This window comes from Cladophialophora psammophila (genome assembly GCF_000585535.1).
Source record: "Cladophialophora psammophila CBS 110553 chromosome Unknown aczJe-supercont1.32, whole genome shotgun sequence".
In the NCBI taxonomy this organism is placed as follows: Eukaryota; Fungi; Ascomycota; class Eurotiomycetes; order Chaetothyriales; family Herpotrichiellaceae; genus Cladophialophora; species Cladophialophora psammophila.
The window spans coordinates 192,642-220,084 of record NW_006912953.1 but is presented as its reverse complement, the minus strand read 5'-3'; the positions used below and the strand labels follow the sequence as shown (position 1 = coordinate 220,084).

Below are 27,443 nucleotides of genomic sequence, written 5' to 3'. Positions count from 1 at the left end.
TACCTACCCACCCTATATCTAAGATCTGTGAATAGAATGAATCAGCCTAGTCAAAATAACGCCCAAAATGGTTTAGTGTCCGCTTCGCAGCCTCGTGCTAGTTTCCCACGGGCAGTCAACAGTGGATCAGGGTGGAGCGATATAGTGTATTTGCTCGTAGACTCACACCCTCGTCCGCTAATCTGACTCGATCTCCATCGCAACCTGGGCAAGCAATCACCAAATATCGAAGGCTCTGTCGGATTTAAGCAGCTTTTAGCTCCATGGGTCCTGCTACAGCTGCATCTCTGGCGCTCGGAATGGAGGAATTGCCCTCGAATATATATCTCACATCCCGGTAGGTAAAAGTGTTCAGGTATGGAAATTTCTCTTTCGATCTGCCAAGTATTCCCGCGTCGTCAGAGGACATTTTGATCTCCATTACCCACTCGTCGACGATTCTCTGTTCGCCGGAGAGAGTCAAATACACGGGAGAAGAAAGACATAATACGACGGCACCTCCCCCTTCGGCCGGATCGCGCAGTTCCGTCGCTCCTCGACATGACCAGTCAGTTGTTTCGCGATACCCAGTTTGGCCATCTCGTCCGCATCCTGTCGCGCAACACGCTGTTCCATTACCCAGACGAGATTGATCCTTCACTATGGCAAAAGCCTCTCCTCCCGGACGTCGCAAGCCCAAGACAAGCGGAACCAGGAGTGCGAAATGATAGTTCCGACACAAAAGGACGCCCAAACAATCTCACCGATCCTATCACGAAGAACCTTGACAAAAGGAGGCAGGTTAATCAACAACACCGCTCAAATGCTGACCATGTCGTTGAGGATGGCATAGATGTCTATCTGGTAGACTGGTATGGTCCGGATGACCCAGAGGTAATAGTCAGGCACTTCTATCACCCCGCTGCCACCCCTTTCCCTCCCTCGGCTTCGTTCAAAGACGCAAGGAGCGTTTTCTCACGTGCCGAATGCACAGAATCCCCGCAATTGGCCCAGCAGCCGGAAGTTGCTGATCGGATTCCAAATCTGCCTGCTCAACTTCGCGTTTTACATGGCTAGTTCGATCTATGTCCCTGGCGAAGCGAGCATCATGCAGGAGTTTGGCGCCAGTGAGATCGTGGCGACATTGGGGCTTTCGCTTTTCACACTGTATGGAAGGACCCCCCCCCCCCCCCCTTTCTCTCAAAAACATGGATATTAGCCCATCTGTGAACGTTTTACCCGGAAGAAACGAGGTCACGGTTGCTAACTCGCCATTTCTCGTTTCTACCCCAGGGGTTACGGCTGCGGTCCGATGCTGTGGAGTCCCATGTCTGAAATGCCGACCGTCGGCAGAAACGACGTCTATTTCTGGACATTCCTTGCGTTTGTCCTGCTTCAGCTTCCGACCGGCTTCGCCGTGAACATGCCCATGTTCCTCGTCTTTCGACTGTTGACCGGCTTCTGCGGCAGTCCCGCCCTGGCGACGGGCGGCGCCACGCTCGCCGACATGTACAGCCCCGCGCGCGTCGCATACGGCATCTGTATCTGGGGATCATTTGGGATCCTGGGTCCCGTCTTTGGGCCCATCCTCGGCGGATTCACGGCGGCGGCGAAGGGCTGGCGCTGGACCATCTGGGTGGTCACATGGCTCTGCGCGGGCGCGGCGGTCATGCTGTTCTTCTGCATGCCCGAAACCAGCGCCGCGAACATCCTGTACAGGAGAGCGAAGAGGCTGAGGAGGGCCACGGGAGACGAGCGCTGGAGAAGCCAGTCTGAAGTCGACGCCGCACAGCACACCACGGCAGACCATCTGAGCGTGCTCGGTCGGGCGTGCACCTTGATTTTCTCCGAGCCCATCGTCTTCCTGTGGGATCTGTACACGGCGCTGCTGTACGGCGTGTTTTTTGTCTGGTTCGAGTCGTTTCCCTTGGTTTTTGGCGACATGTACGGGTTCAACCTGGGCCAGCAGGGGCTGGTCTTCCTGGGGATCCTGGTCGGTGGGCTTGTCACGGTACCCTTGTTCCTGCTGTGGGTGAACCGGGGCATTATTCCTCGCTTCGCCAGCCCGACCTTCAAGCCCGAGATGGTCCTCCCGCCGACCTTCTTCGGCTCCGCCGCGCTGCCGGTCTGCCTGTTCTGGTACGGCTGGTCGGCAAGGCCGCACGTCCACTGGATGGTGCCGATCGTCGGTTCGGGATTCTTCACCGTCGGCGTCGTCACGCTGTTCAATCCGGTGCTTCATTATCTCGGGATCGCGTACCCTGCGTACGCCGCCTCCATCTTCGCCGGCAACGCGCTTTTCCGCGCCTCGTTCGGCGCCATATTCCCGCTCTTTGTAAGTCCACTCAACCACCCACCTAACACGGCATCGGTCTTCAAAGCTTCCCCTCTCCTCCTGATGAAAAGTCGTAGCTGATGACAAGGCACGTATGTATGTCAGCAAGGCGCGCCAGCTCTTCCGCACATTGGGCATCGGGCCGGGCAATTCATTGCTCGGCGGCATAGCAGTCTGCTTCTTGCCTCTCCCTTACATCTTTTCCAAAGTGAGTCTGATGAGCCCCCCGCCTATCCCTCCGAGCGGGGACCAGGACCAAAATCTTACCCCCCTTTTCTCGAGCTATTTGCCATCCTAGCTAACACCTAGGGCCATCTAGTATGGTGAGAGAATCCGTCACTTGAGCAAGAATGCTAGACAAGATGTCTGATAGAGCGTCTGTGTTGCGATAGTGGGCAGTAGAGAAGCTGCATTGTCAAGCAACGTATCGGGAACGGACAGAGAGATCGTGGGGGAGATGAGGATGGGATTGGAGAATAAGGAGACTGACGATGACAAAGGACGTCAGCGTAGCTCAACCAAGATCTTAGAGACCAGCCTGAAGGGAATGTCACAGGCGGACCCCGACCAGGGTTATATAGGGGGAGATCAGGAAGAGCATGCGTTCTACACACGCACAATCGCCAGACACGCTTTCGCTTCCCTCGAATCATCTCTCCTTTTCCTCCTGCCCCACTGTATCAAAGACTAGGCTCTCTTCACTGAATCTCCGAATATGCACTGAGCGCCAACTGTCCCCCCAGGTGGGCATATAGCACTTTGCTTCCCTCGGTAATCTCCCCCTTTCTGACCATATCAATCATCCCCGCGAGACTCTTACCCTCGTACACCGGATCCGTAATGAATGCTTCCGTTCTGGCCCCAAACCGTATCGCTTCGAGCGTTGCTGCATCGGCCAAACCGTAGGTTCCTGCGTGGTAACGTGTATCGAGAATAATATCGTCCTCGCGGATATCTGATTCCTTGAGCCCAATTTTGACAGCCGTTTGACGAGCAATGCGTAACACTTGGTCGAACGTTTCCTTTGGCTTTGCACTGGCATCGATGCCGATGACCTTTCTCTCCCTCCCGTCAGGTCGCGGATGGATGCGTTCTACAAGCTTAAAGCCAGCCACCATGCCTGCGAAAGTGGAGCCCGTGACGGCACACACGATGATTGTGTCGAAGAATTGCTCGAGTTGTTGTTCTTGGGCGTGCACTTCGAAGGCCCATCGAGCGAAACCGAGACCGCCCAGAGGATGATCTGAGGCACCGGCGGGGATATACTAGCATCAGAAGCTAGCAGTCAGCGCCCGCTACTGGGATTGTAGACCAACGGAGGTGGCAAGGGCTCGACTTTGAGTAGTGTTTCTAGATCGCGCTCATGTTTCGAGACCAAGCGTCACGTCCGACATCGACTCGTAATGATCAGAAAAAAATGGGTCAAACTTACATAAGGCTTCCCTCCCTGGGCAATGACTTCTTCCTGCAAATTCTTCAGCGTGTGCTTGTGTTCAATGCCAAACCCTGACTTATCAAGCCTCACATCTGCACTCATAAGTCTCGACAATTGAATATTCCCCACCTTGTCATACCCAACATCCTCATGATCCACCCATTTTTCCTGTACAAGCTTGCACTTCAGGCCCAACTTAGAAGCAGTAGCAGCAACCTGGCGGGTATGATTTGACTGGAATCCGCCAATGGAGACCAACGTGTCGCAATCTTTTGAGAGGGCATCGGGAACCAGATATTCGAGTTTGCGGGTCTTGTTACCACCAAATGCGAGAGCAGAGTTGAGATCTTCTCGCTTGGCAAAAATAGTGACTTTGTCACCGAGAGCAGCAGATATGTTTGGAAGAGCATGAATCGGGGACGGGGCCAGTGTGAGAGGGTATCGTGGGATGGAGGCAAAGGGTTCGGGGAGGGAAACGTCGTCGGCCTTCGAATGAAGACTCTTGGTTGCTGCCATGTTGCGATGGATGTGTGGATTCCCCTTACTCTATGCCCTGTGCCTAAGCTACACTTACTGGTGAAGATGTTCATATCGGGGGGTGTGAGAACATTTTGTAGATGGAGAAAACATGGGCTGAGGTTAGCTACAACCAATGATAATGTCAATTTACCGTCGGAAAATGGACTTGGCAGCTAAAAGCGGTTGAACACGGTAAGGAGGCGTTATCCGTCGTCTTGCCAAAGCCGGAGAACGGCTATTGAAGTCACATTCAATGCATATTCTTCGATATTGGCAGCTGTGGATACTCGGGAAACTCAGAGTATGATTAGTCCAGTTCGTTGGCGCTGAAGATGGATTCTCCTGCTTTCCATCTCCTTTTCGATCAGGTGTACCTCGCCGGAGGGAAATGAATCGAGACCAATCTGCTATATCACTGCTCAATGGATGAATCGTTGAGGTAGGGAGCCTCCAAGGTGGGTATGAGTCGAGCCTGTTCGGGTCTGACGAAAGTTGTCTCAATGTGTTGATCTTTCTTCGGGCCCAGGACTTCATGGACGGTGGTCCAGGAGGACAGAGTCAACGGCAAACTCGGGTCAGATCTGCTCATTGTGAATGAGTAGAAACTGTTGTAAAAATCTTCAACGCAGAGGTGTCCTCCTGTGCCGTGGAGGACGAGCCTATGATCCGACTGCGAATCTGGATCGTTGTCGAAAGGGAGGTCTATCTTGTGGAAGAGGTAGTCGATAGTCTCGGTTCCTGGCTTGGTGAACCATATGCTGATTGTGACGGCATTTTCGGTTCTTTGCAGACGCCAGATGTATTTTCTCGCAAAGGTGAAGGTGGGAACGCTCGCCAAATTGTTGCCGACGGCTTTTATCACCTCAAACTCGCCCTGCTCATGATACAAGAGTTCTGCATGGGCAATGTGAAGTTTTCCATCGGCGTCAAGCACGGGTGATGGAGCACGGGTGGTGAATGTCGCTGTGCCAGAGCATCGCCCGGATGGTGCGGAACTGTCGGCACTTTGTAACTTACGGTTGAGCAGCCAGGTGCCGGAGAGGTCTTGGAAGAGGTTTGTGAGAAGGGCGGAGTGGGATGGGATGGATTGCGACATGATGGTCAGATGGTTGCCGGAGGCGTGGAGGTGAGGGATGAGTAAAGCATGAAATCTTGGGTAGCACTGTCAAGCACTTTGCCTGGCACTTCACAGTACTACGGGGTGCGGAGAACGGAAATGGAGTGCAAGTGCCCAGGAGTGCCCTTGGAGTGCCCAAGCTCCGTCCTCCCGTGCTCCCCCAGCCATGTCTTGGGTAGTGAATAGCCAAGGTGTGGTGGCGCCCCAAAAGTGGCCAAAGCTGGTCTCTAATTCTCTTAGGCGGCAGCCCCGCCTAAACCTTGAGTGTGGCGTGCAGAGAGGTCCGCCCACAAATGAACTGATCTGCCCTGGGAACAGCTGCTCACCATGCCTCACCTATCATCTGCCTCTACCCAGTACGGAACCCCGATGCCCCTGCAGCCCACTGGTGACCGCCAGCTGCCGGCATGAGAGCTGCCCGCTCTTAGCGGCCCCTGTCACTTTCCCCATTGCCAGCCCTTTTACATACTGTACCTCGTACCAACCATCCCATCTTTGGCTCCTCCGCGCGAACCTGCATCAAGCGTTTATCCTCGAGCTTGCCCTCCTTCTTTTTACCGGCTCGTTTGTTTGCCCTTCTGGAACCGGGGGTGGCCAGTCGAATGAACCATCCAATCCAATTCCCCGCTACAATCTCAAGCATGTCTTTAACGTCCAGTTTCCACTCTCTTTCGATTCAGCTTGTTTCTGTTCCCTGCTGTTGCCCGCCTCCGACTTAGCATCTTCACTCGTTTGAATTGCTGGTAAATGCGGCGATTCACCATGTCCGCCCTTTGCCCTCCCTAGTCTCGATCAACATCCTCTACTTCCACAGTCCGACCCACGTTCGTTCCCTTGCAAAGACCCATCCATGCGATCGGGAATTGACCTCCATCAGTACCCTGTAGAACTCGTCCAAACCGCGCAGGAAACAAGCCAACCATGATCAAATTGCGCTCCTCTTTCCTCCTGAAGTCCTCCTCTCTCCTGCTCAGCCTCCTGCGGCTGGTATCGGCTCAGAGCATTGTTCCGACGTCGTCCTCCCCCCAATTCCCTAGCTGCGCCCTCAGTTGCACGGTCCTACTCCAGGCGCAGACTGCTTGTGTGCCCCCGCTTGTCCCAGTCACAGATCAGATCACCTACGAAAATTGCTTCTGTCAGAGCAGCTTTCTACAGGCATTGTATAGTTCTCCAGACGCCATCTGCACTGCCGAGTGCTCGAGCGAGTCTGATCGAACGCTATTGCAAACATGGTTCACAAATTTCTGTCAACAGGTTGGTCGCGGTATCGATCCATTGGCGACCACGACTTCCGCTCTCCAGCCGAGTTCTACAACCGTGGTAACCATCACGAGCTATTCTACGCCTCCTCCGGCAGCTACAAACACAGGGACGGGCAGTGCCTCCGGGCCGGCTCCTCCTTCGCACCAATCCTGGTAGGTCTGTTCGATGGGATTTTTGACTGAGGTGTTGACGAAAAATGCAGGATCGATGGCCACTGGCGGTGGATCCTCATGATTGGGGTCCTTGCAGTGGGGTTTGGACTTCTCACGTGGCTAGCAATCTGGTTCAAGCGGCGACATAATAGGAAGATTGAGGAACGGAGAGCGGCGGCCTCGGGGTTCCCTACAGCTGACGAGCAGAGAGGAGGAGCTCGCTCGGCAACTCCAGATCTCTGGGGTCCGCATCAGGTGGGTCAATACTGCGGAACGTTTGGTGGAGCGTCGTGCTAACCTTTTGCCGAAGCACATGCATTATACGAAAGGCTGGGAATATCACAGTGACCCAGCCATTGTGGGAGGCGGTGGGCTCGCGTCTTCTTCCAGCAGACGCGACAGAAAATCCAAGAGAGCCTCCTCCCAAGGAAAACACCGGGATCTCCCTGAAATGGCCGAATTCGGTGGCGGCAGACCGCCGACATCAAGGCAGCACTCGTCCTCCAAGGGCAAAGCCAGGGCGACAGATGAAATCATGCCGGTTGAGTCCGAAACAAGACATGCGGCCAGAAGCCGTAGCACGAGCCAAGGGCGGAGAGATCTGGATAGTGATCCGGAAAGAAGCCAAGTCGACTCGGAACACCAAAGACGACTCCGCGAGGTCAGGGGTAGTCGGCGGAAGAAAGATGCTGACCAGACATGAGGATTACGGCGAAATAAGGTACGCTGCCAACGTTGACGAAGCATAAAGCGTAGATAACCGCGCTGCGATGAATCCTGGTGGACGCACGCGCATTGGTCAAGTAGGGGTTTGAGGTTTGTTTGAATATTGTTCCACGTGATCCTTTGGATAATGGGTGATGATCACCGTCTGGAGCGGCGGCTCTATGTGCTATATGTGCCCGAGGAAGATGACGGTAAGAGGGTATCTAATTTATGAGACGGCGTACTCCCTGCGGATGACTCCCTTGAGTAACCTAAGTAATGGCCGTACACGATATTCGCCGTGCCAAGTACGGGGTATTAAATTGTACATGAGTCTAGAGTACCGAGCACTCGTAGAGCTCCCATTCTGAATGGACAAAATTATACTCTATTACTATGCCTCCACAAGTATACTCGATACGGCTAGTGGCTTCCGGTTTCAATATTCTTCGACTCGCCCCAATTTTTATGGACTCATCTACCTTTGTTCCTCGAGTTCGCACCCTTAGATAAGCTACAGGACAAGTGCTATGTGTTTTCGGATTATATATGCTTACCATACAATCCACTTGCATTCCAGAAAACATCAATCCCCTCCTTGGCGCCTTTAAACTCCATCCAACTTTGTATACAGCTTCTCCTTTGCATTAGCCAGCGCCACAGCCAGCTCTCATTCATAATTTCCTCTCCCCTCCTTCTCCCGCGACATTGACGATCACGTCTACCGCTACCACTATTACTCCTACATCCAAACCAGCTCCAACAAGCGACTGCACTGACTACGAAGTATACCAAGCGCATGGATTCTGCGGCTGCACATACTGTGTGCTGTGCAGCTCCAATCCAAGCTACCCGGAGGGTACCTCGCTGGCGGGAGTCAGCAAGAACCACGTCGAGCACTGTTCGGACTCATGCGACCAGGACATTGCCTGCCAGAGCGTCCTTGTCGACGTCTCCTCGAAGACGAGCACCCTGTGTAGCAAGCTTGGCGACGGCGGGTCGACAACGGGCCCGGTTCCTGCGTTAATGACCCCTCGGACATCTGTCTGGCCACAGAACTGGTCTTTGGGCGCAGAAGGTTGAGGCGCTTCTAATCGAACGGAAAAGACTAAAGAGATATACCTTTTCCCCCACTGAAATATATACGTACGTTAGTTGTTTTGGGCGGCTTGGCTTGATCGGAGCAATCGAAGGGCGTTGTCATAAAGGTAAGGGCGTGTTAGATAAACGGTGAGTCTGGTGGGTTTGTTGCCAACTCGGGGACATTTTTTGGCCAGCCGCCCTTCCCATCGCGAAGGCTTAATGTGTAAGTAAAGTAATCATGTATGTAGCTCTCTTCCATGTTGAAGGAATGCGAGCGCATGGTTGAAGCCTTCACACACGGTTTTGTTCGCCTTAGCAGTCGTTGCAATCCTAAAATTGATACTCACTCGAAATAAAACCGCTCCGCTGGAAGAGTAGGGTGTTCGACCAGATCTGTGCCTGCCGCATGTTCATTGCCACGTACCACACATGCACAGCGAGCACTATTGAAGCGGAGAATCGCGACCGGCCCGATCCATAAGCCACAAAAGCCACAAGCTACAGGGGACACTGCGTGAATTTGTCGGCTGACAGGTTGCTGGAGAAGTTTGAAGTCGCCACGGGGAAAGCAGAGAGGGAAAGGCACTCTACTGTCAATGCAAGAAATACACAGCACTTATTCAAGTAGATCGATCATGATGAAGGAGTAAGGGGTCAAGTCACAGATACCCAGTACTTCGTGGAATGACCGTAGCTGGCTAGCGTCTTGGCACCAGCAAGCTGCCTCTTTGTCCCTTCTCGTTTCTCTTTCTCTTCTCGTCTCTGTACACAGTCCATGTCCCATCATTCTACATCCTTCGCACTGACTACTCTCTGTACGAAATGCCACAGTGCTCGGAATCGCGAGACGTCAGACCCGTTTCCAGCTCGTGCCGGAATTTCCGGAGGAATCCTTGATGCCTTATCGTGCGATGGATTGCCAACTCTGGGATCAAGTTGCCCCTCCGCAATGCAACCTAGAAGAAGCTCCAACCTGCCTGTCGGGGAAAAGATCAACAAGTTCACATCACTGAACCTTGTCGAGATCCTGGTCAATCCAATCGGATCGTCCCAAGAACACTGATACTGTACTCCTGGTTATAGTTCCTCTAAGCTTCTGCAAGCTCCTGGTAAGCTCGTGCAAAGTGCCAAAAAGCTTCGTTAGGCAACATGAGTGGACCTGATGTGGCCTGCCGCCGTTTGTAGCACGACATCGACCATGGCAAGCTCCAACGTAACCTACTTCAAGCGCTTGATCGGATGTCGATGCCCAGCACATCTCTCAGAAAATATTCCAGTCTGTCTGAGTTGGGTTGCCAGAACTCACGATGAGATCCTTCAGAACCATTCTGCTCGCCTTCGCAGCCAGTCTCGGCATTGTTGCGGCGCAAGTAGGCCCTCTAGGCGACAATGGAAGACCAACGACCTATACAGCCTATCATTTTGACCAGCTCATCGACCATTTTCAAAATAGCTCTCGATATGCGCCCAACACAAATGCCACTTTCAAGCAACGGTACTATTTCGACGACACCTACTACAAGCCTGGAGGCCCGGTCTTTCTATATATCAGTGGCGAGACGAGTGGACCGTCGCGCTTTTCGAATCTTCAGACTGGGATCATCCAGATCCTGATGAACGCAACCGGCGGTCTAGGTGTTATTCTTGAGAACAGATACTATGGTGAAAGCTATCCGTTTCCGAACTCTACCACCGACAATCTCCGATTCCTCACCACAGAGCAGACTATTGCTGACAATGCCTACTTTGCGCAACATGCTATCTTCCCCAACATCACAGGTGGAAACAACCTTACGGCCCCGGGTCACCCGTGGATCCTGTATGGGGGCAGCCTCGCTGGCGCACAGACGGCCTTTTCACTAGTTCAATATGAAGGGTTGCTTTGGGGAGGCATTGCTGCTTCAGGCGTGATTCATGCCGTTCTTGGCTATCCTGAATGGTACGGTCAGTTGAACCCGCTGAAGGAATGATTGATTGATTGATTGATTAGGTACGATCCGATCCAAGAGAATGGGCCCCAGGATTGTATCTCCCTAATCAACAACATCATCGACAAGATGGACCATCTGATTCAGCAGAACAACACAAAAGCTATTCAGCAATTGAAGGATATCTTCGGACTCGGATCTTTGAGTGATCTCAGGGATTTTGCAATGACCGTAAGTGAGATCTTTGCCCCGGTCAAAACCCGTGTCTGAACTCTCAGATTGCCTTTCCCCTGGGCGGACCGATGAATTATCCCACCAACACCTGGCAAGAGCTCAACTGGTATCCGGCGTATGACAGTCCAGATTTCTTCTGGTTCTGCAACAACATTACCAACATGGACGCCCCAGCAAACATCACCGCAATCGACATGCAGTTGGCGAATTATACCAACGGATCAGCCTGGACCGGTCTCGGAGCGTATGCGAACTACGTTAAAGAAGTCATTGTCTCGACTTGTGACAGTACAGATTTGATTGATACAACTGAATGCTTTTCCACACAAAACGGTGAGTTCGCAGACAGAATTCTGGGAAATGTCGCATCTATTAACCATTTGGCAGCGACTTACTACGCCGACCCAACCAATTCGGGCTCTCGTTCCTATCTCTACAGTACTTGTATAGAACAGGGTGCATACCAACTTCCACAACCGCATGGTAAACCTTCTCTCCTTTCCCGTGTCATTGGGCTTGACTACACTCAGCAATGGTGCACTTGGGCATTCCCGCCAGGCCCACTCTCACCCCAAGCTGTTCCATCTCAGGATGGTCCAAACCTGACATGGTACAACAAGTACGGTGATTTTAATCTTTCGGCGCCGAGGCTAGCATTGATCGATGGTGGAAGCGATGTGTGGCGAGATGTATGCTACCATGGCCGCAATGCCAGCACGCGATACGGGGCGAATCAGATGCTCATCACCGGAGGAGGCCACCACTGGGATAGCTCTGGAATCCTGAACATCAGTGCAGAGCCAGACTTCATCAAAGCGGCGCACGAGTGGGAGCTACGGCAAGTGACAGGATGGTTGGACGAATGGGATGCCACCCACAGTAGGAAGGTTAGGAAGAGGGATGAGCTGTAAAGAATACCCAGGGGAAGGGAATTTCTGGACTGGTGTCTTGGATTAGAAAGATACTGCACTCTCATACAAATTCCTACAACAATCTTGCAGCAAAATGTCCAAATGGTCCGCAGTTCAGGACTAAAATCCTTGGCGCAGATGCGACGTTTCGGCTTCTTCAGCCTCGCCGTAAATCTCGTCAATGAAGCTGAACTCCAGCGACTCAATTCTACGGACAAGAACACAAACCAACCCATCATGCCACGGACCCGTCCCGCAAAGGTTTTTCACCAGTGATTAGCGACCGAGCGGCGGTGGCGGCAACAGTAACAGCAGCAACAAATAGCAGCATAGTGCTGTCGCTTAGCCACCATTCCCCCCCTCGGGCTATGGCAAAACGACACAAATCGGTAATGCTTTGACAGTCAATCAATCGTGGCTGACTAAAACCTTTCACAGGTTCTCTGCAACTCAATATTTTGCAGCCTCCTGTCCAAACTGAACCGATTTGAGCGGATATCTGAAGCCGAAGATTTAACTCGATTCTTTAGCTGCGAGCAACGTCTGGAGAAAGATGAGCGCAACATCCGGGACCATGGCGTATATCTCGGTACTCGGTCAGATATAGCGTCCAAGACTAGATGTCCATTTTGTAGACTGGCGAATTCCGCCATTCTACGAAGAGACTGGCATGGTCTGGCGACGAAGATATATTCGTCCTCTGGGATCCTGAACGGCAGACATTCAATTTGAGCTGCCCAAAACCAACAGACAGCAACGGCCCTCGAAGCCTTCCTATTGGAGAGCGCATTCGCCTATGTCACAGGTCACAGGCTCTTTCCAATCGCGCCGGCAGAGAGGTAGATCCCGGCGGTATACATCCAAACCTCGTCAAGCACTGGATTGAACTCTGCCAAAGGGACCACCAGAATACGTGCCCTTCTTCAAACCCAAGACTAAGTGTTTTGCGATCATCGTCTGAACAGCTTCACCTGATTGACGTCGGCAACAAGTGCATAGTCCAGCGTCCGTGGACTGAGGACTATGTGGCTCTGAGCTATGTGTGGGGTAAGACGACACAGCTGAGTCTCAACCAAAGCAATTACGACTTTCTTACATCTCCCTTTGCGCTCGCGAGCTATAGAAATCAGGTCTCTAAGACGATTTGGGACGCCATGCATTTTGTTGCGACTATCGGGCAGAGGTACCTGTGGGCAGATTCTCTGTGTCTTGTGCAAGACAACCCTGAAGACTTCAATCGCGGCATTCAACTCATGGGACTGATATATGAAGGTGCCCTACTAACTATTATTGCCGCAAATGGGTCCAGTGCAGATGCAGGTCTGCCCCGAATTCATGGGGATCCGAATAGAAACCTTTCGCCTCAGCGCTCCGAGGAGATCATGCCTGGGCTACGGTTCGCTATTGTCCGTGCCGTGGATTGCTACCTCCGAGCGTCGGTTTGGGCGTCGCGAGGATGGACGTCAGTACAGGCGTTGCCCTTGTTAGAACTTTCCTAATCTGGGACAGGTATCAAGAGGAGATTTTTTCCCATCGTTCAATCATTTTTGTCAATGACCAAGTTTACTACCGCTGCAGACAACGTATCTGGGCCGAGGACACATGGGCTGACCTTAAGCCAACCGAGCAAGACTTGGATGAATGGAGTGTAAGCTGGGTTGCTCTCATACAGGATGTCGCTTTTCACCAAATCGTCCATCCTCTCGACCAGCTTTTCGATCTCATCGAAGGCTTCCAATTGCGCAGTCTCACCAGGGATAGCGACGCAATTAACGCAGTATCCGGCATCCTTCAGCCCCTGTCGAAGCGAATGAGAACACCCCTTCTGGAAGGTCTTCCAAGCTGTGCCTTCGACCTCGCTTTGCTATTCTCTCATCTTCACCCAATCGGTCAGCATAGCCCTGGCCGCCGAAGGTGCGAGTTTCCATCATGGTCGTGGGCGGGCTGGGTTGGCAATACTCACTGGAACGCTTTCCACGAGCTTTACAATTCGCATGATGTGGCAGGAATCAACGACTGGCTCGATAATCGCACCTGGATAGTCTGGTACAAGATTCAGCAAGGGCAACTTGTCAAGATCGTGCGATACGCCGAGCCCGTGGCCTCGTGGGAGCGAGTGACTCGAGATATCATGTACGAGAGACGATCTCCACTTCCTACTTCAGGACGCTTTCCCAAATTGAGGACGTCGCGAACGGAGCCATCTAGCTTTTTTGTCAAGAAAGTGTCGTACACACTGTTGGCATTCTACACCGTCTCCATAATCCTGACCACCTCGTCTTACGTTCCGGGAACTTTCCTCGAGGCTCGGAATCTGCACCTTGACGCCTTATTCGACAACGAAAATGGCTTCTGCGGGTTTCTATCGCCTGATGTTCGCCACTCGGCGATAGAGCACAGGCGTGTGGAACTCATAATCCTGTCGGAATGCCAGACGAGCAGCTTCCCTCCGTTGGATCGCAAGGGAATGGAGGATCGCATCCACCCCATCTGGTCAAAGCCCTACCAGGCGAGCGATTCTACCGAGTGGCAACTTTACTGGGTTTTGGCGATTGCGTGGAGCGGCGACTGCTATGAAAGAAGAGGGCTCGGCCAAATTCTCCAGAGTGCTGTGGACAAGTCGTTGAAGCCTGGTCCGCAGTGGAAAGAGATTGTCCTTGGTTGAACGCAAATCCGTCTGGATTGCTTTCAGATGCTTTTTAACCTTAACAGCTCCTGCAACCGTTCGATCTGATTTATTCAACGACGTGTGCATATCTAACCCCTCTTAAGTGGCCAGTTCACAGACATTATTACAAAGGTCTCCTGAACCATAACGCAGTTCTGATCGTGAAGTTTCCTTGTTCTTTTAGCCAAGCTAGCCATATTCGGAATAGTATGTCTATGATATTCTGTGCTTCTAAACTTCCAACCTCCAATCTTTTTGTATATACACAATCAAAAGTGCGCTTTCTCCAGCATCCCTTTATTAAACATGGACCCCTCCCAGTATACGGTGTGCCGATAGAGGACATTGTTGTGTGGATCAGCCAAATGCTATGCCAGCAAGCCCCAAAGGTGCGGACAATTAGGCTGTAGTCCTTTTATTATCGCCCAACCATGACGCTTCCCAAAGCACACTGCACTTTCGCCATCCCCAGCATCCACGATGACTTGGAGCTCGACTGTCGAATCTACTACCCGCGACGGACGGAGGGGAGCTCAAGAGTCTTCGGTCGGGGTTTCGCGATCCTCGCACACCCATATGCGCCGCTGGGTGGGTGCTACGACGATCCTGTGGTTGCGCTCGTCGGCGGCGTCCTGCTTCAGAGTGGCTATTTCTTGACCACGTTCAACTTCAGGTACAACCCCCCGCCCCCGGCCCCGGTGGCGCGTGTTGTTCCTCGCTCCTCTTACTGACGTGGCCCCAGAGGTGCTTCCGGCTCAGCAGGGCGGACGTCTTGGACAGGGAAGGCCGAATTGGGCGACTACGTGTCGGTCTACGGGTTCCTGCTGTGCTACATCGACGCCATCTGCCGGCTACGACCTGGAGAGGAGGCACCCGTGGCAAAGCCCCCTACCTTGATCCTAGGAGGTTATTCGTATGGTTCAATGATCGCATCTCATCTGCCGTCGATGGATGTCGTGGTCGACCTGTTCCACTCGCCCGCGTCAGGCTCGGCGGAAAGCGAAATCAGACGCCGAGCCACGGACCTGTCGCAGGATGCTCGTGCCTATCTGGAAATGCATGCAGCTCCAGCGACGCTGACGGTACCGCGGGTGCGCGGTGCGGCGGGGGAACAGACCAGGAAGCCAAGTCCTGGTGTGATCATGGGCGGCTACGAGTCAGACGCCGCCAGTCGACGAGTCAGCCGGGAAAACTCGAGAAGGAGTATTGACGGGGAGAGAATCAGGCGGAGCATTGACAAGATTCGTCGCAAGATTGGTTCTCAGCCCAGCAGTCCAACAAAGCCATTAACAAAAGCTCCACCAACGGAATCCACCCCGATACTGCCAGAGATCGCTTATGTCCTCATTTCCCCTATCCTATCGATGGCTGCTGGGTTGACTACGATGTTCTCGAAACTTCGATTTACTCGGAAGGACCGCGAGATTACCCCTCATCCGGGAAGAGAGTTCCATGAACTAACGGTGCATCCGTGTTGCTGTTGTTATGGGACTAGGGACAGCTTCACGCCCGCGGGCAAGTTGCAACGATGGACCCAAGAGCTACAATCGCAACCTGGATCTCGGTTTGTTCCGGTCAGGGCAGACACTGGTCATTTCTGGCACGAAGCAGAAGGGATTGTTCGACTGCGGCAAGGTCTTGCCGAATTCCTGGAGACCTTGGGACCACACAATTCTGCTCCTGAGCAAAGTGGGGTCGCAGAGATTGTCGAAGCCGCCTCTACCAGCTTGGAAGAGCATCGGTGAGCCCCAGACGGCGCTGCCCACCTCGCGGCAGCCCGATTCCTTTGTGGTTCGTGAGAAATGCGATTTCGATGAAGACGGAACGGTGTCTCCGAGTCACCTCGAAACTTTCACCGACGTCTTTGGGACGGCCGAGAGAAAAATTTGGGTCTCCAATCAGGAATGGCCGCTTTGAACGCGGATGCTTGGAGCTTCCTTTTCTTCCTTTGTAAGCGACAGACAAAGATGGTTCGGGCTGACCACAAAGCCCAGTGGTTGGGGCGAAATGCTGGCGCAAAGTTGCGAGACGCATGTGCAATCGGAGCTAGCTGATTTCAAGATTTTTCTTCAGTGCACATGCTCGTTCGCAAATTCTTTCCAGGGCGCAGTTGCGGGTCGGTTAGAGCCGATCGTGCAGCAGAAGCCAGCCTCATGCCCTGCATCTGGTTCGATGGGCTTGAACTCTGGAGGGGAACACGGGACATTGGACCGCGTGTTGGGCAACGAAGTCTGGACGGAAAGGGAAATGGTGGCGGTGAAGGCTAGAACTCAGAACCGAGAAGGGCAGGGAGGCATGCCGCATGCTGGGTGCCAGCGCAGGGACTGCTTTTGCTCGTCAGGAACCCAGAAGCATCTCGGCATCCAGAGACCAAAAAAAAAGGGCGACAGGATTTGCATGTGACGGCGATCGTGCGTCGTGGTACGTGCCGAGGGTGCCTGTTGACGTGCTTTGCGACGGGGGTCATTGTGGCGCCTTTTGGGGGGGGGGGGGGGGCGGTCTTTGGTTGTGCTCCCATTCGACCAGCTTGACAAGGGCAACAAGGGACACATCACGCGCCCAAGATGACAAAAGAAACATGACACCCTCAGGCATGACAGAAACGGAATGCCAATCGCCTAACAAGGCCAGCCGCAACTGAAGGATGAGAGCGTGACCTCTTCTTTTTTTACTCCAGGTCGTTTGATCTTTCCCCAGGAAGTTGGAGTGACGAGGGTGGGAGAAGAGGGAGTAGGAGGGAGGGAAAAGTGGGAGAGACGCGCGGCACGAGTCATGACACGCTTGGACACGCTTGTACTTGTTACACGCTATGCACTGGGTGGAAGGTACTGGGTACTGGGTACCTCCAGCTCACTCTAGTCTCAGTCTCATCTACTGGTTACTGGCGAGCTAGTCCCTCGTATTGCTCGTACCTACAGTACAGTATGTACCGAGTATCTCGTAGACACTGGCTCGCTGGGTAATTGGACCTCGTACCCAATACCAAGTACTTGTTACCCATCCGCGAGTTTCCAGGCCTTGGGCTTGCCATCTCTCGACTGCAGTTGTCGATGTCATGGTTCGACCTGTTCGCCCCACCGCTTGTCTCCCTCTCTGTCGCTCTCTGCATCCGTTTGCCTCCCACAGTATCGTCACTTCCACTCCCCCGATGGTGGATGGTGGATGGTGGATCGTGGCCCGTCGACACTTGTACTGATACACCGGAGTCCTTCTTGCTTTTCTTGATGATCGTGCCATTCGCTTTCTGGCAATTTTCTTTGTGGGCGTCTGGCTTCCTTTACCACAAACACCCGGCCACCGACATTTCGGTCTTCCGCCGGGCTTGGATTGCCATCAGTTCAATCATCTGCCACGTCTGACAGAGATCTGTTGGTCTGTTGGTCTGTTGGCCTGTTGTTGGCTCTCTTACTCCTTCCTCTCTCGCGACGGCCTTGATTTGGCCATCTACAACGGAACCAGGTCACACGCTTCAACCACCCCCCCCCCCGCGTATGGAAGTGGCCAACACCTCCTTCCTTGATGACACAGCCCTCTGATTCAATAGGAGGACCCGACGATTCCGCCTGCCAGTCATCACTGTGGTTTGCTGTTTGGCTGGATTTTACTCCTCTAGACTACAGAAACTGGCGTTTGTATTTCCCACCTCGACTTCTTACCGACATAGGCCGCCCTGTGGTCAAATGGCCACGACCTCACCGTCGACATGGTCATCTCCCTATCCCTCGTCCCTGCACACACTCCACCACTGTTCTGGTCATGTGTCGGCCTGTACGCGGACGCGGTCAAGCTGCTCTCTCCGAGCAGGAGGTTGCAGACACTCGCCGAAGAGATAGCCAGATACAGCCGAAGACCTCCCGAGACACACGAGCAGGCCTTGCTGAGACGCATGCAGCAAGCCGAAACCTTGACCGAGTATGAGAACTGCACCATCGACTTGGACAATCTGCAAGGGCACGAGGCATGGAAGAAAGAGACGGAGTCCATTGAGCCCGGCTACAATCCTGACGTGATCGAGAGCCAAGTCATCCGGTTGAAGAACGCCGTGGCCGATCAGGACCTGGATGCCATGCAGCACCTGCTTAGAACAGGGCTCAGTCGGGACCTGGGAGGCATGAACATGTCGCGACTCTACAAACATTCGTGGTTCGGCACCAAGTTTCTGATAGACGACTACATCAACACCGTCTTGGAAACCATCCAGACCTTTGCCGAAACCAGTATTCGCACCAACGTCCCCACCGCCGAGGTTCGACTCCATCAGCAATCGTTAGAAGACGCACTGAAGTTCTTTGGGCGTTCGGCTCTGACTTTATCGGGCGGAGCACTTTTGGGGATGAAGCACATTGGCGTGGTCAAGACGCTGTGGGAAGCAGAGTTACTACCCGAGATCATTTCGGGCGCGTCGGCAGGGAGCATTGTGGCCGGCATCGTGGGAAGTAGCACCGATGAGCGCATGGCGGAAGTGCTCGAATATTTCCCCTTTTCTGACCTGGCCGTCTTTGACCCTCCAGGGACTGGCAGCGCGGGATGGCTCGTACAACGGCTTCACACTTTCTTGCGGACGGGGGCTTTCTTCGAAATGGACAACCTGAAGCGAGTCATGAAATCGTGGCTGGGTGACATCACCTTTCGAGAAGCACGCTACAAAACCGGCCGGGTCCTCAACATCTGCGTGTCGAGTGCCGGTAATGCCGAGCCACGGCTCCTGAACTTCGTGACTGCTCCGGATGTTTTCATCTGGTCTGCCGTCTGCGCATCTTGTGCTGTGCCCAATGTCTTTCCACCTGCCAACATATACGAGAAGGACCCCATCACCAAGGAGGAAAAATTGTGGATGCAAAATGCTCAGCAGACGTTTGTGGATGGGTCCCTTGACCACGACATTCCCATGAGGAAACTGTCCGAGATGTTCAACGTCAATTTCTTCATCGTCTCCCAAGTCAATCCGCATGTTCGCGTGTTTTTGGACCAAGAGGAGGTTTTTCGCGGGAAGCAACCCACGGCGCCCGTCCGCGTCCGGAACCCCCTTCAAACAGCCAAGGAGTTGCTCAGGCAGGAAATCATACATCGCGCCCAACAGCTCTCAGATCTCGGCCTCCCTCAGGGATTGTACAGATGGGCCTCCCTTTTCAACCAACAGTACACTGGCGACATCAACGTTTTGCCCGAGATCAAGCCCAGCGAGTATCTCCACATGATGATGAATCCCACGCCGGAGTTCATGGTGGAAGCCACCGTGGCCGGAGAACGGGCGACGTGGCCCCGCATGTGTCGCATCAAGAACTGTGTTGCGATCGAGCTGGCTCTGATACAGGCCATTCACACCCTGCGGGACCGAGTGAACTTTGGCCCCGAGGCTAGAGCGGCCCGCGAGCAGAAAAGATCCAGGAGCAGGGGCCGGGCAGGCCGCGGTCGCTCAGCTCGTCCATCATTCTTGAGAAGGCGCAGCCTTAGCATCGAGTCTCCTGTGAAGGGCGACAATGCATTGACAGTGCCGCAGCCTTTGAAAGTCCGCCGCAATGTCAGCCTGGGAAATATCTCCGTGAGACCAAGTTTCTCCATCACGACGCCGCGAACGACACCCTATTTATCACCTCAGGTTGGCATCGACCAGGATCTCCTCAGTGACGCTTTGGTTATGACGCGCACCGACTCCAACTCACTGGATGGGTCGAATATAGATGGCCATACTGCGGAAGTGTCCAACATTAGTAGACGAAGGGCTCCCTTTTAGGAGCGGTATTGGGCACGAGCATGGCTAGATGGTGGATGGTGGAAAGCGGCAATCAGCGATGCATTTTTTTCATCGACAGTATTGATACCCCTTTTTGGTTGTATGCCTCAAGACCTGTAGCATTAGAGAGCACGCATAGCATAGGAAAATAAACCATCCATGTGACACCCTACCTACTAGAGATGTGTAACATTTTGTGCAGGAAGACGTGATACGTAGTTGACCTAAGTAGCGAGGGTGCGGAGGTTCTACTGTATGTAGAAGTGGGAAGGTGGAAGGTGGCATTGGCATGCGGTCGGCCAGCAGCCAGTCGCGCCGCAGTTTGCGCAAGTCACAGAGAAACCCTGACCTCCCTCTTCCTACCCGCTGGCACTGCAGTCACTGCACACATCCTGCGCCAGCGACAAAACGACGAGTCCACCTATGGACAACTGATCAATTGATGGCCAAACCCACGCGCTGTTACACAGCTTCACGCCAGAAGCAATATTGGGGGCAGTCATGGACCTGAAGTCGATGCTAAACGATTCCTCGACCCAGCGACACCAACACCACCCTCAACCTCAACCGCACCCTCCGCCGCGACTTCACACACCGCAATCGTCCTACGAACACACTCCGTCGTCGTACGAGTCTCACGCTCCTCACGAGCGCCCCTCGCTGCCATCCTCCTCCTCGTCATATCCCCCCCAGCCGCCGCCGCCGTCGAATGAATACCGCACCTCTGCCAACGGCTCCTATTTTGCGGTGCAGTCACCACCACCACAAAATTCAGCCTCCGCCTCTGCGTCGACGCCAAGCGCAACCGGGCAGTCCTTTTACGCGCAGAGCCCAGGGCCGCATGGACAGATACACACTCCGCGTGAAGGGATCCCGCCTTCACATCCGTATCAGTCTCCCTTTGTTCCCTCGCCGTCCCCGTCGGCCCCTTACCCTCCCACCCCAGGATCCGTCCACCTCTATCAGACTGCTACGCCTTCCTCCGCGACCACATATCATCAGTCCAGCGCACACCCGTCCCTGAGCGCCCAGTCGCCTACACTTCGAGACGACTACATTGCTGCAAACGGCCTTGCACACGCACAACAGAGACACGTTTCCCCTCAGGCTCAATTTCACCCTCCTCCCGTCACTCCTCTCGGTCCGCCCGTGACGTACCCTCGTCCATCCCCTCACCCTCATCGCCCGACGTCCCATGGCCATGAGAGCGTGAGAAGATCGTCCGTCGGTTCGGTTGGCTCGGTGCAGAGCAGGGAATATAATCAACCACCATACCCGCAGGCGGATCATTCTAGGAGCACGAGTGGGAGCATACAAAGGACTTATTCTGGAGACCTGCGGGAACGTGAACGGAGCATCGAGAGTGTCAGTCCCAAGACGATTCCCAAACCTCCTCCAAGTCGTCAGCAGAGCGTTGGCCGGTATCAGGAGCCCATGTCGGACCCGTATCCCATCGCTCAGCCTCCGCGGGCGTCCAATTCCAACTCCATCCCAAACGCTCAATTTCACACCACACCAGATCGGGTTGTCGATAATCAAAGTCATGAGACGACGCCCAAGTCTTTTTCGACGTCAAACGACCCCAAAACCGGAGCCCCATTTCCAAATTCCCGCCCAAGTCCTGGGCCAGCGGCACTCAACCACCAGAGCTTGACACCCCAGCTCACCCACTCGTCCCTACCTGCACAGCGGAGTTCTCCCGCCGACACCCACCCCCAACCTTCGTTGAAGCGAACTGCAAGTAATCTGTCTGATGCTGCAACGACGTCGTTGCCCCCCACAAAAAGACCACGGCGAGACGAGATCCCGATATGGGCACAGAGCGCCCGTCGCAATCTGCCTTTGAAATTCAGGGAGCCGGTTCGCTTGAGCCCATCACGGCCCAGGACACCCAGGTCCCCGAGGACCCCCGGGAACGATGTCCCGGTGAAGAAGGAATCCGTGGGTTCACAGGTCGTTAATGGGCAAGTGCAACATCACGCGGCCACACCGCCGGGCGAGCCTCGGTGGGAGCCTTCGATTACGGGTAACCCAGCATACGATGATCTCACCAGGCACGTCTGTGATTGGATCTATTTCGTTATCGGCAACGCTGAACCCCCGGCTGGCGGAGCCGTTTTTGAGGTCGAAGCCAAGGTTGGCGTGATCTTTGACGAACAGGCGAGCAATCGGCTGAATCTACCTGTGGAAACGGAGGCCGTCTTCAGCCGAGAAAAATTCAGGGGGAAGACGAGTTTCAAGAGTTCCATGAACATGGTGAGGATCTTGTTCATTCGCTTGATTTCTTGGAGTGTATGGCTAACGATGGATAAAGGCCCAGCACCAGGCCATGAATAAATTCCTCAACCATTTCGTCTTCGAGTCGTACCGGGAGTCGCAGGTGTCTGGCGAACCGCCCAGGGTTGATTACAAACATCCTCATGAGTACGACGAATTCTACGAGCTGACAGAAGAGGGTCGAAGAAACCTGCCGCCATCAATAATGACTTGGCTCAATCCTCGACACACGCCTCGAGTGCGGAGGACGATCGACGAGAAAACGAACACCGTCAAGGCACAGATCATTAAGTCGCGGATTGCAGACCTGGAAGTCTACAACCCTCGGGCTGATTTCGACTACCGTATCTCGATCTCGATTGAGAGTCCATGGGAGGGAGATCCACACTGGCTGACCGAGATGACCGAAGGCGGGCGCGATAGAAAGAAGGACAGGATGAGCTATAGGCACTTGGCATACCAGATTGATCTGACCCAAGTGAGTTATCCCAACACGACAGTGAAGGAACACGAGTTGGAGGTAGAAATCAGCACAGATCAGATCCGGATTGAACTGGCCAACCTGAAAGCCGGTGAACCTAACAGGTACGAAAAGCTCGTGGGAGGTTTCGTGGACAATGTCCGGATTTTGTGTCGGGAGGGGACGATTCCAAGGCAGACCAAGTAAGGGTGAAGAGGAGGTCGAACCATGTCAGTCTGGGATCTTTGCTTGGGGATATCTTGGAGAGACATGAGAAATGTGTTTCACTTCTCCTTTTTGATACCCTTGTAATACTAAGTATACAATTCTAGTTGCAATGCTGTGATGAGAGCCCAACTCTTGCCTGCCGCTGTGGAGACAAGGCTGCGAGGCTGTTTAATATGATTGTGCACGTGACCTGTATGACTAAGCGCGATCGTTGTGGTGCCATCATTCCAGGCTGCCGAAGGTGATGCAAACTGCGACGGTCAGAGCCATCGACTGCAGACACGTCAATTGCATCTGCGCGAATCCTTTCCCTTCCCTTTCCTCTCCTTCAACATCCACCCATCGCCCACTGATTTCTCTTTTTATCTTCTGCTCCTGTACACTAGACTCTCTCTTCTCCCTGACCGTCTTCACTCCTTCGATTTTCGAAAACCTCGTTCCGGTTGCGTTGCGGCCCTTTTGCCCCTTCCCGCTGGTAGATCAACAGTTCTACGGACCGAACACCACATCCTCCTCTGCCCGCGCTACGCAGCGGCCTTCAACAACCATGGTTGGCCTGGTATCTGCCGCCGGCCTTGTCGGCTTCTTGTCAGAACCTGATCCGGAGCTCAGAAGCTTCGCCCTCAAGCAGCTTGACAGCCAGGTTGATCTATTATGGACAGAGCTTGCCGATTCCGTGGGCCAGATGTATGTTCACAAAACACTTTTCTTCATCTGTCACTTGGGGAGACTAATCCTGCCCTTCTAGTGAAGCGCTTTACGAAGATGATTCCTTTCCGGAGCGCGAGCTCGCCGCCATCGTCGCATCCAAAGTGTATTACCACCTGCAAGAATATAATGAGTCCATGGCGTTTGCCCTCGGTGCCGGAAAGTATTTCAGACTGGACGACCCTGGAGAATTCGAGGACACCATAATCTCCAAATGTGTAGATACCTTCATCGCCCTATCCGCCAGTCGAGATCCGACGTTGGCCGCTGCCAACGCTGCCGCCCAGCCCCAACTTGACACGGCGTTCAGTCAAGGAGGGGATGGTGCCGCCAGCATGTCTGCCAGCTTAACATCCCCCCTCACGCCGTTCTCCCAATCCGTCCTCCCATCAAAGTCGCTTTTATCCAGGCAGAACACGATAACCTTTGACCCTACTCAAGCCGGCGTCGAGCTCGGCGAAGTCGGCTCCCCCGAGCGTATCATTCAGGAGCGTGGTCTCCAGAAAGCCCTTACTCGTGTCATCGAGTCTCTATTTGAGAGATGTTTCCGAGAAAAGCGTTATCGTCAGGTCGTGGGAATTGCTTTGGAGGGGCGCAACCTGGACATTCTACGTCGCGTGATCAAACGAGCGGCCGAGGACGAGCGAAAAGAGAACGGCGAAGCCACCAAGAAGGGCGAAGAGTTGATGGAATACGTGCTGGATATCTGTATGAGCGTGGTGCAAGAGCGAGGTCTGCGGAATGAGATCCTCAAGGTCATCCTGGAATTGCTCAACGAAATCCCCTCGCCTGACTACTTCGCCATTGCCAAATGTGTAGTTTATCTCGACCAGCATTCTATGGCTTCCAATATCTTGAAACAGCTGATCGAAAAGGGCGATGCCCGATCTCTAGCCGTGGCATACCAAATCTCCTTTGATCTTTACGACAACAGCACCCAAGAGTTCCTTCGAAAGGTCCGGGAAGAACTGGCCGAACTGTTGCCGCAAGAAGAGTCAAAGCCCCAATCCACTCAAGATAGTGACAAGATGGAAACCGATACGCAGGCGAAGACCGAAGACCAATTACAACAAGAACTGCAGAGTGCTGCCGGGGCACCGGCGCCCTCAGGAAAACCCACCTTTTCGAAGCGCGAGCAGCAGGAAGCGGTTGAGAAAATCAGGGATATCTTGGACGGTCTCACATCAATACATCTGAACATTGAGTTCTTGCACAAATCGAACCGGGTCGATTTGTCGATACTGAACAAGGTAAAAGAGAGCTTGGAAGCCCGCTACTCGATATATCACACCGCTGTCACTCTCTGCGCCGGCTTGATGCACGCCAAAACTGCAAACGATACCTTTTTCCGCAACAATTTGGAGTGGCTGGGCAAGGCTACCAATTGGTCCAAGTTTACCGCTACGGCAGTTTTCGGTGTCATCCATCAAGGCAATATCAACCAAGCGCATCGGCTGCTGAGTCCGTACCTGCCTAAGCCTGCTGGGGTTGCCGCCTCTCACGATTCTCCATACAGTCAAGGAGGTTCGCTGTACGCTTATGGATTGCTATGTGCCAACCATAAAGGCAAGGCTGTCAACTTCATCCGAGAGAAGTTCAAGGAAGCCACCGAAGAGGTTGTGCAACACGGTGGCGCGCTTGGCCTCGGTGTTGCAGGAATGGCTTCTGGCGATGAGTCCATTTTCGAAGATCTGAGAAACGTGCTCTGGGCCGATTCTGCCATCAATGGTGAGGCCGTTGGGTTGGCAATGGGCCTCGTCATGCTTGGCTCGGGCAATACCAAAGTCTTGTCAGATATGATCCAGCATGCCCATGACACTCAACACGAGAAGATCGTAAGAGGTCTCGCAGTCGGTATGGCTTTGATTATGTATGGTCGACAGGAAGGTGCCGATGAGCTCATTCAGGGTCTTCTCAATGACACCGATCCAACCATGAGGTACGGTGGCATCCTGACGATTGCCATGGCTTACGTCGGCACGGGCAGCAACAAGGCTGTCCGAAAACTGCTCCATGTCGCCGTCAGTGATGTCAGCGACGATGTTCGACGAATCGCCGTCCTCAGCTTGGGGTTTATTCTATTCCGGAAACACACCAGTGTGCCCAGAATGGTGGAGCTACTCGCCGAGTCTTACAATCCCCACGTCCGATACGGCGCTGCCATGGCTCTGGGTATCTCTTGTGCAGGCACAGGTCTTGCTGAAGCTATCGACTTGCTTGAGCCCATGCTGAAGGATCCTACGGACTTTGTACGTCAAGGCGCTCTCATCGCTCTTGCTATGGTCTTGATCCAGCAGAACGACGCATTGAACCCTAAGGTTGGCAGCATCCGCAAAGCGATGCTCAAGATCATTGGCGACCGACATGAGGATGCAATGTGCAAGTTCGGTTGTGCCATCGCCATGGGTATTCTTGACGCGGGTGGGCGAAACTGCACGATCAGCTTGCAAACCCAAACTGGCAACTTGAATATGATGGGAATTGTCGGTGCTGTAGTCTTCACACAGTACTGGTACTGGTTCCCATTGACACATTTCTTCTCGTTGTCATTGACCCCTACTGCGGTCATTGGCGTGGATCAGAAATTAGAAGCTCCAGTCTTCAAATTCCACTGCAACACCAGACCCAGCCTCTTCGACTATCCTCCTGAGCAACAAACTAAAGCCGATGAAGCGCCCGAGAAAGTCAAGACGGCCGTGCTGAGTACCACCGCACAAGCGAAGAGGCGGGCGGCGAGGAAGGAGAGGCAACGAAGGGATAGTATGGACGTCGATACCGTCACGCCCGTGACGCCAAAGATCGAAAAAGGAGACAAGATGGATACTGACGAGGCCGTGAAAGAAGAGGCCGAAGGCAAAGAAAAGGACAAATCCAAGGAAGATGCAGAGAAAAAAGAGGCCGACACCCATGCCGAAGGGAAGAAGAAAGCGGAGAAAGAGAAAGTTGGGTACGATATCAGCAACATGTCCCGGGTGTTGCCTGCACAATTGAAATATCTGACGTTCCCGGACCAGCGGTATCAGCCTGTCAAGCGGCCTACGGGGGGTGTGATGGTTGTGCTTGATACCGAGCCGGAGAAGGAGAGAGAAATCATCCCGTTGTCGGTGAGCAAGGTTGAAACCCCAGCGCCACAGACAGCAGGTCAAACTCTGGGCGAGGCGGCACAGCTCCCCCAAACCCCAATTGGTCCGAGGACGGGACGGGAGGCAGCTGCAGGTGTGGGTGCTGGTGCGGCTGCTGCGGTAGGTGTGTTGACGGCAATCGATGAGGATGAAGAGGGCGTGGAGGATGCACCTGTGCCGAGGGAGTTTGATTATGAGACAGAGGGTGAGCAAGAAGAGGAAGAACAATAGGGAACGAGTTCGTGCTAATAAAGGGGGCGTGTTGTAATTTCAACCATCCAAAAATTAGGGTACTCCAGGAGGTTGGAGCTCTTTTCACCTTTCTCTGAACTTGAAGACAAAAGGACAGAAGGAACCGAAGACAATGTCGTCTTGCGTGCTGCTGCTGCGCTTGAGCGGTGGTGGCAGCCTCGAGACCCGCGGGTTAGGCTAGCAGCGTTCCCGAGAGGTATTTTGCTTTGTATCACAATTCCAATTCCTATCACAATTCAAGACTAAACAATCAGACAAACGAGCAAGATGCTCTGGGGTTTCGTTTCACTTCCGTCCATGCATGTATGTAGGCGCCATTTTGCCGTGCAAGCA

The 27,443-nt window shown here is 53.6% G+C and overlaps 10 protein-coding genes across 10 annotated transcripts; 8 read left to right on the top strand and 2 right to left on the bottom strand.

Annotated features, from left to right (window-relative positions):
• Positions 1-540: 540 nt before the first annotated feature.
• On the top strand, positions 541-2,684 carry A1O5_12258 (uncharacterized protein; the record flags this gene model as incomplete). Its single annotated transcript, XM_007752827.1, has 5 exons — positions 541-873; positions 974-1,146; positions 1,273-2,314; positions 2,424-2,522; positions 2,634-2,684. 5 exons carry the CDS (start codon positions 541-543, stop codon positions 2,682-2,684), a joined length of 1,698 nt encoding a protein of 565 aa, XP_007751017.1.
• Positions 2,685-3,012: 328 nt separating this feature from the next.
• Positions 3,013-4,265, bottom strand: A1O5_12257 (1-aminocyclopropane-1-carboxylate deaminase; the record flags this gene model as incomplete). Its single annotated transcript, XM_007752826.1, has 2 exons — positions 3,013-3,579; positions 3,747-4,265. The coding sequence occupies 2 exons, from the start codon at positions 4,263-4,265 to the stop codon at positions 3,013-3,015; spliced, it is 1,086 nt and encodes a 361-aa protein (XP_007751016.1).
• Positions 4,266-4,680: 415 nt separating this feature from the next.
• Positions 4,681-5,364, bottom strand: A1O5_12256 (uncharacterized protein; the record flags this gene model as incomplete). The annotated part of the gene is made up of 1 exon (XM_007752825.1): positions 4,681-5,364. The coding sequence occupies one exon, from the start codon at positions 5,362-5,364 to the stop codon at positions 4,681-4,683; it is 684 nt and encodes a 227-aa protein (XP_007751015.1).
• A 942-nt stretch (positions 5,365-6,306) lies between these two features.
• On the top strand, positions 6,307-7,503 carry A1O5_12255 (uncharacterized protein; the record flags this gene model as incomplete). The annotated part of the gene is made up of 3 exons (XM_007752824.1): positions 6,307-6,800; positions 6,851-7,055; positions 7,111-7,503. 3 exons carry the CDS (start codon positions 6,307-6,309, stop codon positions 7,501-7,503), a joined length of 1,092 nt encoding a protein of 363 aa, XP_007751014.1.
• A 2,392-nt stretch (positions 7,504-9,895) lies between these two features.
• A1O5_12254 (uncharacterized protein) lies at positions 9,896-11,661 on the top strand (the record flags this gene model as incomplete). The annotated part of the gene is made up of 4 exons (XM_007752823.1): positions 9,896-10,527; positions 10,579-10,747; positions 10,795-11,083; positions 11,138-11,661. The coding sequence occupies 4 exons, from the start codon at positions 9,896-9,898 to the stop codon at positions 11,659-11,661; spliced, it is 1,614 nt and encodes a 537-aa protein (XP_007751013.1).
• A 1,154-nt stretch (positions 11,662-12,815) lies between these two features.
• A1O5_12253 (uncharacterized protein) lies at positions 12,816-14,326 on the top strand (the record flags this gene model as incomplete). Its single annotated transcript, XM_007752822.1, has 2 exons — positions 12,816-13,123; positions 13,171-14,326. 2 exons carry the CDS (start codon positions 12,816-12,818, stop codon positions 14,324-14,326), a joined length of 1,464 nt encoding a protein of 487 aa, XP_007751012.1.
• Positions 14,327-14,760: 434 nt separating this feature from the next.
• Positions 14,761-16,074, top strand: A1O5_12252 (uncharacterized protein; the record flags this gene model as incomplete). The annotated part of the gene is made up of 2 exons (XM_007752821.1): positions 14,761-15,002; positions 15,072-16,074. 2 exons carry the CDS (start codon positions 14,761-14,763, stop codon positions 16,072-16,074), a joined length of 1,245 nt encoding a protein of 414 aa, XP_007751011.1.
• Positions 16,075-18,032: 1,958 nt separating this feature from the next.
• A1O5_12251 (uncharacterized protein) lies at positions 18,033-20,063 on the top strand (the record flags this gene model as incomplete). Its single annotated transcript, XM_007752820.1, has 1 exon — positions 18,033-20,063. One exon carries the CDS (start codon positions 18,033-18,035, stop codon positions 20,061-20,063), a length of 2,031 nt encoding a protein of 676 aa, XP_007751010.1.
• Positions 20,064-20,564: 501 nt separating this feature from the next.
• On the top strand, positions 20,565-23,007 carry A1O5_12250 (uncharacterized protein; the record flags this gene model as incomplete). The annotated part of the gene is made up of 2 exons (XM_007752819.1): positions 20,565-22,319; positions 22,378-23,007. 2 exons carry the CDS (start codon positions 20,565-20,567, stop codon positions 23,005-23,007), a joined length of 2,385 nt encoding a protein of 794 aa, XP_007751009.1.
• Positions 23,008-23,575: 568 nt separating this feature from the next.
• A1O5_12249 (26S proteasome regulatory subunit N2) lies at positions 23,576-27,089 on the top strand (the record flags this gene model as incomplete). Its single annotated transcript, XM_007752818.1, has 2 exons — positions 23,576-23,715; positions 23,777-27,089. The coding sequence occupies 2 exons, from the start codon at positions 23,576-23,578 to the stop codon at positions 27,087-27,089; spliced, it is 3,453 nt and encodes a 1,150-aa protein (XP_007751008.1).
• Between the last annotated feature and the right edge of the window lie 354 nt (positions 27,090-27,443).